The sequence below is a fragment of the Vanacampus margaritifer genome, chromosome 7 (genome assembly GCF_051991255.1).
Source record: "Vanacampus margaritifer isolate UIUO_Vmar chromosome 7, RoL_Vmar_1.0, whole genome shotgun sequence".
NCBI lineage: Eukaryota > Metazoa > Chordata > Actinopteri > Syngnathiformes > Syngnathidae > Vanacampus > Vanacampus margaritifer.
In genome coordinates, this window is record NC_135438.1 from 14,614,612 (window position 1) to 14,631,031 (window position 16,420).

The window sequence follows — 16,420 nt, forward strand, 5'->3', positions numbered from 1 at the left end:
ATAGATAAACTGTTTGAGTTGAATATTTAGTGGTGAACTAAACTTGTCGGTGGAAACGGGACTGGGAGTACCTCAACTGACACAACTGGTTGTCCCTTCTATTTCCAAAAGATGGCCATGTCCTTTTTTGGACCTGCCAGAGTCATATGGGTTTAATAGTTGGCCAGATGGAAGTTGTGAGATGACATAGTAGTGTTCCCTTAAGTCCAACTGCATAGCAAAGCTGTTTGGTAACCTTTCAGTATACAGTAGAGGTCCTAAAGCTAGTTCAAGACAAAAATAGAGACACAGTTAAAACCTCTGCTCAGACTGAATCCCTTTCGGATTTAGATTTAGAATTATTTTTTCCAACAAGAAATCATAAACCGTTTCCAAGGATAAACCACCCTTATCGTGGCCTTTTTTCTTTTCTTTTTTTTTTTACATTCTTAACGATCAAACAAGAGCAGACCCGGTTGGTGGGCAGGGTGATTATCATAATTTCTCTACAAATGGTTCTTACTTTGCTTCTTATTTTTGATGAACTTATCGCACAGCACATATCACAGATTCCATTTCTATAAAAGGATTTGATTTTCCGCATGCAACTTAACAGTATCAACACACGTTTAGACAGATCATCCATCTGAATATATGAAGTAAAACGCAACCATGTCAAAATGTCAGGAAGGCGGAACTAATTATCTGCATCTCAGTCAGAATCCTCAATCTACCATTGGCCACCATGTAGCTCTGCTCCTGTGTATAAGAGCCAATGAGTTAACTCATTCACTGCCATTGACGGCTATAGACGTCAAAAATTCATTTTAACTATTTCTATTAGTTTCACATTTTTTCCTCCTTTTGTTAACAAGAGTGTGAAAAACTAGAATTTTTTTATTGTACATTTAGAACAGATATAAAATTTGTGATTAATCGTGAGTTAACTCGTGAAGTCGTGCGATTAATTACAATTAAAAAATTTAATCGCCTGACGCCCCTAATTTTTAATCATCTTTTTAAATAGCAAGGCGATTAATTTTTTTCTAATTATAATTAATCACATGACTTCAATAATTAACTCACGATTAATCACAAATATGATATCTGTTCTAAATGTATAATTTTTTTTTAGATTTTCATACTCTTATTAACAAAAGTGGAAAAAGTGGAAAACTAATAGAAATAGTTCAAATTAATTTTTGACGTCTAAAGCAATGGCAGTGAATGAGTTAATGCATTTGATGTCTAACAAGAAATTATGTTTTTGCACAACTCGATTTCCCAGTTTTTTATTTTGAAATGATGTGTTACACAGTTGCCCTTTGGACTATGCAAATACAAACTATTTGCATATCCTGCCTCTCATATATCTCCATATAGGGTCTCATTTCTCCTAATCCCTCCCTTCACTCTTGATCAAACACGTTCATCCACCCGCCCTCTAAAAAGCTACATTTTTCCATCTTTGAGAAGGTGCAGGAAAGGGTTCACAGCACTGGAGTGGCCGGATTGAGCCTCCTGCTGAGACACATGCCACTGAGACTGTAACCCTGCTGGATTTCTTTGCCTTCGTTTTATCTGCAAGAAAAATAAAATAACCTAAACATGAAAAAGAAAAAAGTAAAAGCAGGGCAGCTCAAACGAGTCAGCCCGACAAGCAGTTCATTAAAAATATCATACTTGTACTATGTGAGTTCAAGCTGTGGCAAAGCTGATTTTTTTCCCCCACCAATCACTTGAAAGTGAGCCTTACTTTTGTTTCTCTCTCTCTTAAAAAAAAAGAACAAAGAAATATTGGTTTGCTTTAAAGCAGCAGATTTTTCTTTAGATGTCATTTTTGTTCCTTTTTTATCAGGCATATATGGTCTGGCAACGATGTAGCGTTTTATTTCGTAGTTGCACGCAAAAAAAAACAAGGTTAAAGGGTGACTTTTTCTTCACCTTCTGCTCATCTCCTTTCTCATTGGCTGCATCCCAATGACGGTAGGTGTGGTCTGGCTGCACTTTCAAACAAGGCAGCTGTGGTCCTCAGGGGTCTTTTGAGAGGTTCTTCCAGGGTTCCACCTGTCTTGGCCAAAAGGAATGTCCAGCCAAATCCAAAATGGGAAATAATGATCAGTCTTTCTATGTCCACTTTTGCTGAAGTTTGGATGGAAGTGGAGCACAAAGTTGACTCCTGACTACTTTTTATGGGAGAGCAAGCGGTGATGTCGGTGGGCGACTTGCATTGATTGATTTTTCATGATGCGCGGCCATGGCGTGGTGTGATCGTGGGCTCCAGACGCTCCTGGCCGTGGCGGGCGCCTTCGCCGCGTTCAGCCTCATGAGCATCGCCATCGGCACCGACTACTGGCTCTACTCGCGGGCGTACATCTGCAACGCCACCAACGCGAGCGCGGAGGACAGCCACGCGCAGACCAGGAAAGTCAAAGGAGACCTGACGCACTCTGGACTGTGGAGGATCTGCTGTATAGAAGGTAAACAAAAACAGGAACTTTTTGGGGTTCGTTTTTACCGCTGATTTGAGTTGAGCTCCGTTACAAATGAAAGTGGCATGAATTGGGATTACGCATGGACAGTGTGCAACATGGGCGTGATGCGCGTGCGCTTAAAGGCAACATCCTGCTTGTTGCGCACAAAAGCACCCTTGCAACAGTCCAATCATGTGATCCAACGCGTATCCAAGTCTCACAAACGCGATGTGGTTATTAACTCCCTGCCTTACTGTATATGCTTTAGCTGAATTGCAGCAGAGTCATAAGAGAAACGCCAAAATCAATCATAAAAAAAGTTAAAGGGCAAGCAATTAGATGACTGTATTTTTTCTCCACCATCAATGAGAGTTGTGACTTAGATGAGAAAATCAAAATATCACGAATGTCACAGTACCACCATATTGAACAAAAAATGAATTCCTTCCTTGCATCAACTTTATCATCTTTGAAAAGGGTAGACTATATTTGCTACAGTGTAGGCATTTTCTATAATGTTTGTCAATGTGCTCTATAGTGACACTATAACAAACATAATGTTAGAATGAGCCATAACTCCATATGAAATATGACAAAAATACAATTACTAAATCACAAAATGCCAGTGATTACCTTTTAAAAGTGAATTACTTCCATTAGACTCATAGCTCAGTCTAATGAGATCCAAGTACAGCAGCTGGAATAAATCCTTTGCATTGAAAAATATTATAATTCACCTCTATATATTGTGTCTATACACCCTCTAAAAAGGTAACCAAAATATTTGAAACAGCATGCTTAGTTCCATCCCACAGAAAGCAAGAAAGTCGTGGTTGTAGACGCCCATCACGTAAAGTGTATCCCAAAATTGTTTAGGATATTGTGCATTGGGGCTGCACAATTACTCAGATTTACATTGCGGTGTCGTCAAATGTAATTTTTAAATCACAAAGGCAGAGATTTTGAGAGAAAAAAAGAAGAAGAGAGAATTACACTCCTTTTATGACAATATAAGAGGATGTAACGCCAGGTACAATCACAAATAGTCCACATTAAAGCACTTGTAAAGAAAAGTTGGGGGTTTTGCTTCTCAGGCTCCACCCAGTTGTTAAGTTACTAGATGTTATTTTATTTTGTTTATTTTATGGAAACTGTGAAAAATGGACCAAAATGGTGTCTGAGCTGGTCCACCAATTTAATAAAGAGCATAGCTTACCATGGTGGCATCATATGATAATCTTATTTCATACACATTTTCAGATCCAAGTCAATTTTCTCATAACTGTGGTTTGTGATCATATTTCATCATTAAAAAACAACAACTTGTTTTTGTATTTCAAAAACTTGACCAAAAAGTGAGCCAACATTGGGTGATTGCATGCAGTTGCGTTGTATTTGGCTGCCACTTACTGGAATTGGATTAAAAATGTAGAACCATCTTGAAATTCAAAGAGGCATTTCCTCTCTCGTGCTTCAAAGCACTGAGCGTCACTGTGGCGTGCACGCCACACTTAAAGCGTCTCGTCTGTCTGACTTTCATTTTTTGGAATATATGTTTACCAGCTCCCAGCTGTGAGGAGGTGTCTCATATCCACACAAAAACACACACTAATTACAGCTGCAGAGGAGTGAAAACAGAAGGTTCGACGCTACTGGGTGGATGCTGTTACCATGATGCACAGCACTTCGCTTTCAACTCAAACAGAAAAGCAGAAAATCTGCCATGAACATTTGGGGTTTATTTGGTGTCTTAAGAATGGATTGACAGTAGCTATAATTTGCCCATTTCCTGTTTCAAATCTTTCTTTCCTTCTCTCTCTCTCTCTATTTATTTTCCTTTCTTTCTTTCCTTCGCTCGCTCTCTTTCTTGCTCTTTCTTTCCTTTTTTCTCTTTCTTTCTTTTTTTCTGCATTTCTTTCTTTCTCTCTCTTGCTCTCTCTTTCTTTCTTTCTTTCTTTCTTTCTTTCTTACTTTCTTTCTCTCTCTTGCTCTTTCTTTCTCTCGCTCTCTTTCTTTCTTTTTTCTCTCTCTCGCTCTTTCTTTCTTGCTCTCTCTCTCTCTTGCTTTCTTTCTTACTTTCTCTCTCGCTCTTTCTTTCTGTCTTTCTTTCTTACTTTCTTTCTTTCTTTCTCTCTCTTGCTCTCTCTTTCTTTATTTCTTTCTTTCTTACTTTCTTTTTTGCTTTCTTTCTTACTTTCTTTCTCTCTCTTGCTCTTTCTTTCTCTCTCTCTCTTTCTTTTCTCTCTCTCGCTCTTTCTTTCTTGCTCTCTCTCTCTTTCTTTCTTTCTTTCTTTTTTCTCTCTCACTCTTTCTTTCTGTCTGTCTTTCTTTCTTTCTCTCTCTCTCTCTTTCTTTCTTACTTTATTTCTCTCTCGCTATCTCTTTCTTTTTTTCTTTTCTCTTTCCTTTTTCTTTCTTACTTTCTCTCTCTCTTGCTCTTTCTTTCTTTCTTTCTTTCTTTCTTTCTCTTTCTCCCCCTCCCTCTCTCTCTCTCTCTCTCTCTCTCTCTCTCTCTCTCTCTCGCTCTCTCTCTCTTTCATTCAATCTATGACAGGAAATAAAGAAAAGATGGCTTGTTCTGTAACCGTTGTATTGAGATGGGAGGAATGAAGAACATAAATAAAGCCTTAGTCTGAGGGCATCCCGGCTAACCATGTAGAAGCAATAAAGCTTGTTGTCCCCATGTGGCAAACACACCTTTATGAAGGAGGAGGATGTTCATGTTGTGAGTGTTGCTCTGCAGCACCTTTGATTGATATAGCCCCGTTGAAACTATTTACTCTACTGTAAGCTTTATTGGCAATTCCATGCTTCCATACTGAAGAGAAGGGAGTTCGTCGTCGGAATATTGTTAGCCTACTTCTTGTCGTTTGCCCAAGTTGGATCGTTTGCTTTTTTCGCTGCCATTTTTGGCTATTACTCACTTCTATTTTCTCACGTGTATTTGTCTGCGTCCCTTCTTGTGTAGTTGCATTGTCTGGCATAATCTTTCTTTTTCATCGTTATATTGCTATTATCTGCGTTTCTGTTAGGTTTCAGTTTTTGTCCTTTTCAATGTGTAGCTCCCATCAAGCTATTTACTTTGTCGTCACACTTAGCCTTTTGATGACTTAGTTGTTGTTTTTGTGTGTGTGTGTGTGTATAATTTCTCTGCTCACATTGGTGTGCTCCAAGTTGTTTATTAGCTTAAATTAGAGAATACAATGGATATATTTTCACGGCTAAAAATGTACGAATGTGTTGGCATATCAAAGATGGGCAAACTGATATTTGATTGACAGTTGAGCAGGGCATGGTTTCATGCATTCAGCGGACACGCCCACAGTGTTTGAGAGGAGAGACGACGGGCTTGATTGTTTTTCTTAATTTTTCATTATTTCATTTTAAATGCTTGCAGATTTATTATAATTTTTTTAAGTGTTCAAATTTGTCAGGCTTGTTAACGTTATTCTGTGGTGTGTCAACTTAGAAGACATATTTTCACTTTTCACTTTAAAATGATATTTGTGTTTACGAAATCAAAATGATTCATTTTGATGCTACAGTTTAACAATATGTTTATTATTGCTGTTGTAATTTGCATTAGTTTACAACTACAATGCATCATACTGAGACATGAAAACATTTCCTAATAGTTTGCTGACATTAATTATATCGCTACATGTTAGAGTTAGGGTATTATATTCTGTATCCTATGAAATATAGTTCTACACCAGAAGTTCAACAATTGAGTTATTCTTGTACTAATTTAACATCTATGTGAGGAAAACACTATTTTCAGCTTGAAAAACAATTAATCAATGGATTTTCATCCCTAATAGCTTGTTTATAGTATAGGATACAATAACGGTGTGTAGGTGTACCTAATGAGGTGTCCACAAATAAGTAGTGGCTGTGGTCATGGTGTGTCTACTGTCTGCAAGAAATGAACATGAGCTTGTGCAATGTATGTGTGTTGAATAGATTAGTTAAGATGTCAGAATCATCCTGTGAGAGGTCGAGCAAGAAATCTGATTCTGTTTTGCCGAGGGGAGGTTGTTGCCACGATGGCGTTATGCTGACTAATAAAAGATGGGCTTGCCTCTAGGGAGACGGTTCTCCACTTCTTCTTCCTTCCCCTTTTCTTCCTCTCCCCTCATCCTCGCCATCTCAACGGTATTATTAACTCTTTGTGTGTTTTTCATTTTATCTCGTCCATCTCAATTTCTTCCCCCCACCCCCCCTATTTTATTGCGACTATCACCAGACATGTTCTTTTTCCTGGACCTTTTCAGATGACTCAATTGGGAGAAAGATCCATTTACCTGAAAGACTGATCTTATAAATTTAGATGCACTCATAAATCAAAGTTTATTTAATATCTAACGCAGTGACATCAGTCCAATGGGGCTGTTTGGTATATTAAAGAAAGTACAAAATAAGGATTTGTAGATGAAAACGTTGTAATGGGTGATTAAGACATGATACTGGTAAACATGTCTTACAAAGTAAATGTAAACATTTAGCATTTGGGAAATATTTCCGTTTTGTGTAGGATGTTAACCTCTGATTTCAGCCTCTCAAATATGAATATTGTACTTGCTGATTTTCATAGTCATTGCATCATTTGAATCCACTTAAACAGGATTTACTTAGATTGTCATTTAACATGTTATTTAACATATTATCTCATTCACTGCTATTGACGGCTATAAACGTCCAAAATTCATTTGAACTATTTCTATTAGTTTAACGTTTGTTTCCACTTTTGTTAACAAGAGTATGAGAACCTTACATTTTTTATTGTACTTTTAGAACAGATATACAATTTGTGGTTAATCGTAAGTTAACTAGTGAAGTCATGCAATTAATTACGATTTAAAGTTTTAATCGCTTGATGCCCCGAATTTTTAATAATCTTTTCTTTTAAATTTTTATTCATTCACTGCCATTGACGGCTATAAACGTCAAAAATTAATTAAAATTTTTAATTAACTATTTCTATTAGTTAATACCCCCCCACCCCCACACACACACTTTTGTTAAGAGTATGAAAACCTAGATTTTTTATTGTACATTTAGAACAGATATAAAATTTGTGACTAATCGTGAGTTAACTAGTGAAGTCATGCGATTAATTACAATTAAAAAATTTGATTGCCTGTCACCCATAATTTTTGCTAATTTTTTTTTTCATGAATTTATGACAGTGACTGTGTTAATAGCTGGATGCTCCAAGTTTATCTCAAGTTGAAGGAGGACAAATGTGAAGTCGCTTGCTTTAAACAAAGCCGTCAAGCACGGGAAATGCCCTAAAAATTCCCTAAAATTCCAACTCCAATTCCTTTGCACTCTCTTTCCTTGACTCTCTTCATTTCGAGTCCACATCAAATTAATAAGGCAGCCTCTGAAAAACATCACAAGGATCAGAGACTTAATGTCAAATCATCATCAAGAGACATTTGTATGCTTTTATCTCAAGCGAGCTGCTCACAGGTCTGTTGAAGACGGCTTCTGATGTTAGCTACGCTCGTGAGATTAGCCCCTTAAAAAATTTAATAAAAAATAAAAAAATATATATATATACATTAATGGATGTTGTGTTGCAGAAGATTATGGATGCTAAAGTTTTTAGTGGTAAATACATGATTTGGATGCTGCGTTATTTACTCGACGCCGCAGCACTGTCCTTTAAAAGACAAGTAATATAGACGGTATGAAGAAATCACAGGTATGCTGTATTTGTCACCATCGTAATAAACTAGCCACAAATTTGACGGTAGTCGTAATGAACAGAAAGCAAACTCTGCAGGGCTAACTTTATGTTGGTAAGTTACATAAACTTTAATGTCACTGATTTGCGCTTACCTTCTCAGTTCTTCCATTCTTCTGGGTGTCTTGGGTGGAGCGTTAGCACCGTGTTAACAACCACATGTCACGGTACTCACCTTCCTGCTCAGTCTGAAATGCTCTCACACTTTTAGCATTATCTGTCTTTTTTCCTTGCACGTTTCGCCATCGCCATCTTTCCCGCTCCTTCAATCAAATTAGTTCGCTCCTTCCTTTAGCTATTTGCTTCTGTAGAGTCAACCCATGTGTCAATGGCCATCATGGAGATGCTAGAAGAAATCATCCGTGTGACATTTAATTCAAAGACTAGTATTCAATATTCATAATGCTCCCATCTTTTATTCTGTTAAAAGTGGAGAAAGGGTTTTTGTGTGCGAAGACTTTGAATAGAAGGAGCCTGAGGACAACTTTCTGAAACACAGATCCTGAGTTGGCTGTCCTGAAAATGTGGCCTGACATGAAAAGGGGAAAAGAAAGAAGATTTTCTTGATCACATTCCACTTTACAATAGACACACTATTTGATTTGAAATGTTTGTCATTGCCTCGTGCAGGTATCAACATAGGAAGCTGTTTTCGGATCAATCACTTCCCGGACGATAATGACTACGACACAGACAGCTCTGAGTACATCCTACGTGAGTGTGTTTGACGTCGTCATCTTCTTCACACACTTCACTTCCTAATCCGCTCCTCTTTGTTAAGTGCCACTGATGGCTTCATCACAAGGGTCCTTAATGAGTCATGACGTTGCCTTCCCGCCCCCTTAAATCCGGATGGCATGACGCTAATTGGCGCAAAAGAGATGACAAAGGGTGTGCTCATGACTAATTGGCCTTTGACCTATGCGACAACCAGTCTGCATAGTTTAACGTAAATATGTTTTTTTTTTTTAAATTAGTGGTTCACGTCATTTCACATCTGGTTTGTAGCATAACGATCTCAAGCAAATGTTTCCTATTACGTTGATTCAGGTCAAGTTCTATAAGTTCTATATAAATAACACTATTTTTTAAAAAAGAGACTTATATTACTGCGTCTATTTTGGCTACAGTACAATTATGGTCACGTCATGGATTTTTACTTTAATATTCTTATATTTTGTAATATTTTGTAGTGTTGGAAATTGCTATTGTTTGTATGTCAACATGTTGCATATAATAACAATTTGGTAATATCATACTATGATATAAATAACATATGCCAGGAATATCATCATCGGCCATTTTCTTTCTTAAGTTGTTTTAATTTTTCTCCCTTTTAAAGGAGAAGTCAATCCCCAAAAAATATTTACAATAATATGTTCTAAGCAGCACCACTAGTCTAAACATGGTATTCCTATTAATATTGTGTTTGTGAAATTAACAGCACAATCTGCTTCTTTTTATCCATCTCAAGGGGCGGCCATTTTGCCACTTGCTTTTAAATGAACATGACATTCCAATTGCTCCAAGCTCAGGTAACGACAAATCATGGCTCAGTTTCAGAAAACTGGTGAGCCATGATTGGTTGGCAATGGGCAACTGTGATGCCATCTTCAGTCGACAGCAAGTGACAAAATGGCCGCCCCCTGAGTTGGATCAAATCGGGTGGATTGTGCTCAGTTCATATTCTACAAATCAGAAGGCCGTGTTTAGACTAGTGGGGGCACATACAACATATTGTTGTAAAGCAAATTTTTGGGTTGACTTCCCCCTTTTTATTTCCATTTGAATTGAGTTTTACAGATTATTTGTCACATTAATGGTAGGAAATGTTTTACAAGGATTTGTTTTTATATTACAAAAACCTGGCCATTGAACAAAGGTGTTTAGCCTTGTTATATCCACTGTATATATCCTACCAAATTCAGGTTTTGTAGCTCTCTCAGTATGAAACAGAGTTATGTTAATGAATTCTTTGAGTCAACATTGACATTGGGTACAATTATCAGCTAAAAGCACCAAAATGGCTGAAAACAATGACTAATTCTCCAACTTATTTTGTCCCTAACGACTTTAAAAGGGATTGGCTATGAGTCACTCGCACACCACTTTCAATTAGTAACGCTCCTTTTTTTCACGTGGGCAGGTATTGTGCGAGCCTCCAGCCTCTTCCCCATCCTCAGCACCATCCTGCTGATGCTGGGCGGCCTGTGCGTTGGCGTCGGTCGCATCCACAGCAGGAGGAACAACATCCTGCTCAGTGCTGGGATTCTCTTTGTGGCTGCAGGTAATGTTATACACATGAGGGATTTTGACTGATTTTGCAAGGCCCACTTGTTCTATTGCTATAAAAACATGGAACCTACCAAAAGAAAGATTAAGAGTCTCTTCTTTCATCAGGGGAAAAAAAGGCATCTGTATTTTTATATATTATATATATTTTTGCATCTGTTTCCATTTTGCAACAATTAGCATTAGAATAGAGTTAAGTTTCATCATTATTCACGAACCTGTTCAAAACACTGGGGAAAAGAGCTTGTTGCAACATGGCCCTGGTTGATCTCCTGTACTCTGCTGCCACCTGCTGGACCGTTTTTTGCAATAACTACCATTGCTTTAAGCGACCCCTTCAGGTCAGAGGCTGCATCAAACCCTTCTGTATGCTCTAGCATAAAAAAACATTTAAAAAACAACAACATATAAATACGTTTTTGGGACCGTGGCAATATTAAAAAAAAATTATACATTTTTTGGAGCAAATGAGTTAAACAGTGTTAATTAAAGTGTATGTCCCGATCCAGAGTGTGGCAAGGCTCAGTAATTCATTCTTCCTCTATCTATTCAGGCCTGAGCAACATCATCGGCATCATCGTTTACATCTCCAGTAACGCCGGCGATCCCAGTGACAAGAAAGACGAGGACAAGAAGAATCAGTACAACTACGGCTGGTCCTTCTACTTTGGCGCCCTCTCCTTCATCGTGGCAGAATCAGTGGGCGTCCTCGCCATCAACATATACATCGAGAAAAACAAAGAGACGCGCTGCCGAGCCAGGCGCGACTTCATCAAATCCATCGCCTCCTCTTCGCCATACTCGCGTATCCCAAGCTACCACCGTAGACGGAGACGCTCGCGTTCCAGCTCCAGGTCGTCGGAGCCCTCCCCAGGAGGGATCAAGCGGGGGGGAGACATATCCATGTACACCTTTCACAGAGACCCTTTGAAGGGGGGGAGGTCATACAGTCCTGAGAGGGACTCTGGCTTCTTACAGGTCCACAACTGCTTCCAGAAAGATGTGAAGGATGGTGGAAACAGGAGGACCACACCCGTATGAGATTTCTTGTTCGACTTTATAGTACGCTTGATAGGGACACGCTAGATATCGCATTATGTTCTATATGTGGTATATGTACAATGACGAGAAAAAGTATTTGCTCTCTTCCTTGTGCCGTTTAGAGTATAAGGTGCCAAAAACGTGATTAGTCGACTTCAAGCTTTAAACGTCGATGGGGAATCATTAAGTCGGTTAATCAGTTCAACCGCTAATATATATTGTACAGTTGGTGCAGAAGTATCCTCTCTTGAAGCTGGGCATACACAATCCATCCATTTTCAGTAGTGCATATCCTGATGAGGACAGGAGACGGCTAACGGTCAGTGCTAACGGTATGATTTTTCATTGCAGCTGTTACACTTATGCCCTGTAGATGGCAGTAAAAAAAAAAAAACATTTCAAAACGGCTTTAACCCTCAAAGCACTCAAAGAAAAAGACAATGGGCCAGACTGTAGACGAACAGTAAAAGACTCATGCTTCATTTATCATTTGTGCCTTACTTTAAAATGAAAACCCAGAACACCCACCGAGCTAATTTTGCTAAATCACTTTGCTTCGATTGTGCTAAATCATTATCACAGGCGAGCAAGTTCGATCGGTCATCGCGTGACGGCCAACGGGAAATATGGGTTCAAATGGGCTTGAGTGGCACAGTGTATGCTCAGCTTTTGATAAAAAGGATGTTGATAAATGTCGTGTGACAAATCAGATTTAAAAAAAAAATAAAATACTTAAGTCATATCACTGCCATTTTTAAAAAGGAGATGGTTGCTTGATAAAACACGTTTTACCTTAAACAAATATATCTAAGTGTTTACTAAAACTATGATTTGTGTGTTGTTTACTTTAACACAGCTGGTGCTACGTCCTCTTACCAGAACTTACTTGCTGTGCATGCAATAGCCTACACAATTCTTGTTAGCGCTGGCTTTTCGCGATATGTGATCACAATGTGTGAAATGTGCTAAACAGCTCTAAAACACTGCCACACACGTATAATGTGCTTTATGTAAATAGAGATAGATCTTGCTAATTGTGTTAGAATATTCCTGAGTGAATCCAAAGCTTGTGTTCATTTATCTCAATATAAATGTGTGTTGTTTGCTCAGGGAAGGTATCAAGGACAAATTATAATTTGTCACAATCCAATGAAAAGCAAGCATCTCCTACTTCTCTTGTTTACATTCAAACTTAGAGATTCATAATTTGCAATGTGAATTTTAGGGTGCAAGACATTAATATTGTATTTTCTACAACTCCATATCCTATTGCTAGATGCATGGCCATCTTTAACAAGAAAGCTCCCCCCCCCTCAGGAAACCACATTGGTGGTTGCAATTACCTTTGCTGAGATCACAGTGGGCACAGCACCTGCAGACACAACATTGCTTCTGTAAAATTCAAGTTTATGGTGGATGGCGTGTCTAACGTGCCTGTGTCTCTTTGAGTTTTGGCCACAGATGAAAGCAAACACAGTTCAGAGACACAGTTCAGAGAACCGAAGCACGTTGCTTTGTCGTTAGTGATGTTTTTAGCACTAACATTCTCAGTTCACTCACAGATGGCGGAAGTGCCTTCTTTTTCTTGATTTGATTTGACAGAAAGAGCGCTACCGACACCTACAGGACTTAAGTGGAACAGCAAAGACTGTTGTTCATTCGTCTGCAAGGCATATACAGTATGTGTGTATATAAATGTAAATATATAAAATGGATTTCTTCACGTGACTATTTGTTATAAACTAGTCACTTTGCGCTCAGATAGTCAAGTCATTGCTGCCAGCCTAAAAATTCTTTGTTTTAATTGGATGTTTCAATGTAATGGTACCATTGTTGCATGTTGGTTGTTTTGTTTGCACACTTACAGACCCTGCTGGCCTATATTAGCAGTTTACAATCAATTTAATACAGTTATGTCATTGTTGTTGGTTTTTTTTTTAACAAGATGTTTGTATTTATAGTTAAATTGTGGTTTAGCAAAAATGAGGGATTCATTTGAGCATGTGCTAGTTGCTCGGAATCCTAGAGGTTATATGTGGCTAATGATGCAGGCGTGCCGTGCTGTGACTCTTGATGGCAGACAGTCGGTCAATACGAGGTGTTAAAGTGAAAATGCACAAGCAAACTTAATGCTCGAGCGAGCTAACAGGCTGCTTCCTCTCCAGTCTTTCGTAACATGAGCTCAAGCAAAGCGGGTGTTGTGTGCACAAGATCACACGATTCATTCTTTGTTATCGTGCATGACTTGACTTTTGAATATTTTTGCCAAGTTTGGGATCGGTCAAAATGGGCCTCATTAGCAAGTTTCGTTGGTGAGTCTCTGCAAATTCTCAACTCTCAAATCACTAAGCCTTGATTTAGAATGGACTTATTTTGAGTCCACTTGCGTGCGTGCATGTAGCTTCTTCGTGCCAAACGGGTCTTGTAACCTTGTAACCCTTCCGCAGTTCTGTCCATCAGCCAAAGCTGTTTAAATTACATCCATGGATCTGCTCTGACATTTCTATCCACAATAAAGCTCGTATCCTAATCCTCCTTGTTGTGTCCAGTTTGGTACCTCCTCCAGTAATTGACAGGGGTCACCTCTCCGTGCACTCACATGCTTGTTAGCATTAGGTGCAAGAATGACACATGGGCTGTAGCCTGATGGGATGATGTGACAAATAGGAGATGACACCACAGTTCATACCTCATCTTCGTGATAGTGAAACACCATCACACAATGACACACCCTAAAGAAATCATTCACAGCCAGTGAGTGTTTATTTTTGGAGTAGCATCCTTGTTTATGTGAAACGTTCTGCACGTCAATACATTTGCTTCACACGCATTTAGACCTCTCTCTCTCTCTCTCTCTCTCTCTCTCTCTCTCTCTCTCTCTCTCTCTCTCTCTCTCTCTCTCTCTAAAGACACACTCACACACTGGACCACTTATAACATACCAGGCTTCAACAATGTTATCCCTCTCTGCTCTGTCCTTGAGTGGCCCATACTATTCAGTTTCATCACTTCACAAGCTTTCCTGACTAGTTTGAGGCTTTAAGTGAATGTTTATTGAGCCGTATGCTAGTTATTAATGATATTATTGAGAATTTATAACATGCAATGGTGGAGTTAAAACGTTGGACTCTTCACTCTAGCCAAACAATCCAAATTTTAGGCCCAAGGTACAGATCCCTTCCACACAAACTAATGTAAAATCCCCATGGAGGAAATCATTTGTCAGTTCAAAAGGATGAGAACATCATTCGGCTTTAACCCATGAAGAAATGTTGAAGTCAGATGGAGTTTCACCCCCCTGGTGAGATTGCCTCTCCACAGGCACCCACTCTCCTCTTAAGTTCTTGAAAGTGTAAAATGGCTGACATTTCTCCCGGCAGGGGTCTTTATTCTCTGCTTCCTGTGGATATTGATGCCATACAGTGAATCCGGAACCACAAGGGGTGACATCTGTCACTGTGATGAGGTTCAGTTTCGCCGGGAGCAATCACAGCATAGTAGGCCTATGTCCTTTTCATTTGACTCATCAAATACACTGGATATTGACACTTGACCTAATTATGTTACTATGCAGAAAACTTTAATTGTTTTTGGGGCAACTTTCCTCAAGTCACATCTGTTAATACTTATATCACTTTGCATAAAAATTACTTTGATATCTCATAAAGTGAAGATGGGTTAAGATAGAAACTTATAAATGTCACAGTATCAGAAAAATACAGTTGCATATGGAAAGGACCCCAAAATCGTGACAAATTCAACAAGGGATAGATAATAAAGTGAAGTATAAAAACACAAGCAAAGAACGCAAACTAACAGGAAAAAAAATGCTAAGGAAACAAGTTGGTAAACAAATCTTGGATATACATGTAGCCAGCTAGCTAGCTAGCTAGCTACTGTCTAGTGCAATTCTGGTGCAGGATGGGTGGGTTTTTACGGTATTTTCTGATCAATTCACAGACTAATGGATTTTTTTTGTTTAAAGACTAAAAAGAAGAAGAAGAAAAAAAGAAAGGAAAACTTAAAGTCATATTGACCCGAGTGAAAAATAAAAGGGGTACTCAACCAAATTTTGGGGTTGTTTTGTAATGTCTTGTCTAATAAAAAACAAACAAAAAAATTCGGGGTTGGGGGGGTTATTTTGCATTACACGTTTAAAAAAAATTACAAATTTGGATTAAATTTACCCAAATAGCAATTGGCCCTTTTTGACATATAGTTGGGTTATTTTTTGGCCCAGGTCTTTTTGTTGGTACAAAAATATCAAAAACATTTTTATCTTGCTTTGCGCAAAAATAAATAAATATCTAAAATAAATAATAATAACTTTTTAAAAGTTGGTTCAAATTGACCCAAGTAGCGGTTGGACCCTTTTTGACCCAAAATTGGGCTATTTTGAGTGTTCCTATGAAATCATACTAAATTCTGAAGAGGTTCAGTGTTTTTATGGTCCGATTTATTCACATATGTGAGCAACAGGCGCACAACTTGACTCACCAGTCACATTTATAGAATTAAAAAGCCCCCCCACCCCCTCCCACACCCTTATTTCAAAACACCAACCACCACTTGCAGCTCCCCACCACCCAACACCGCCACAATCCCCAAACCACAGTTGGTTTGGTCATCAGCTTTCCTGATCTACCTCAACAGCTGTGCCTCTAAACTTGCAGCCCCCTCAGTCGCAGAGCAGATCGGAGCGAGCAGGAGAAGGAGCATTAGTGGGACGGAGCAGTTTGACCCTCTTCATTTGGAAGCACAGGCACACACTCAAAACACAGACAGAGAGACAAGAAGACAAAAGCTTGCAAGTGAAGTGGAAAGGGCCGTCGAATGTGTATACGACAAAAGATTTTCTCGCTAGACTGACCACAGAGTACCT

The 16,420-nt window shown here is 38.7% G+C and overlaps 1 protein-coding gene and 1 long non-coding RNA gene across 2 annotated transcripts; one reads left to right on the top strand and one right to left on the bottom strand.

Annotated features, from left to right (window-relative positions):
* Positions 1-1,255: 1,255 nt before the first annotated feature.
* Positions 1,256-2,530, bottom strand: LOC144055819 (uncharacterized). The gene is made up of 2 exons (XR_013294940.1): positions 1,924-2,530; positions 1,256-1,560 (listed from the first exon to the last, which is right to left on the bottom strand). It is a non-coding gene; the product is annotated as an uncharacterized LOC144055819 (long non-coding RNA).
* LOC144055818 (voltage-dependent calcium channel gamma-4 subunit-like) lies at positions 1,940-14,025 on the top strand. Its single transcript, XM_077572141.1, has 4 exons — positions 1,940-2,459; positions 8,836-8,919; positions 10,352-10,492; positions 11,051-14,025. The coding sequence occupies exons 1-4, from the start codon at positions 2,237-2,239 to the stop codon at positions 11,536-11,538; spliced, it is 936 nt and encodes a 311-aa protein (XP_077428267.1). The 5' UTR covers positions 1,940-2,236; the 3' UTR covers positions 11,539-14,025.
* Positions 14,026-16,420: the final 2,395 nt, after the last annotated feature.

Coding starts and splice junctions, on each gene's coding strand:
- LOC144055818 (XM_077572141.1), top strand. CDS start 2,237: ATGGCGTGGTGTGATCGTGGGCTCCAGACGCTCCTGGCCGTGGCGGGC. Junction 8,920..10,351: donor CAGCTCTGAGTACATCCTAC/GTGAGTGTGTTT, acceptor TCACGTGGGCAG/GTATTGTGCGAGCCTCCAGC. Junction 10,493..11,050: donor GATTCTCTTTGTGGCTGCAG/GTAATGTTATAC, acceptor CTATCTATTCAG/GCCTGAGCAACATCATCGGC.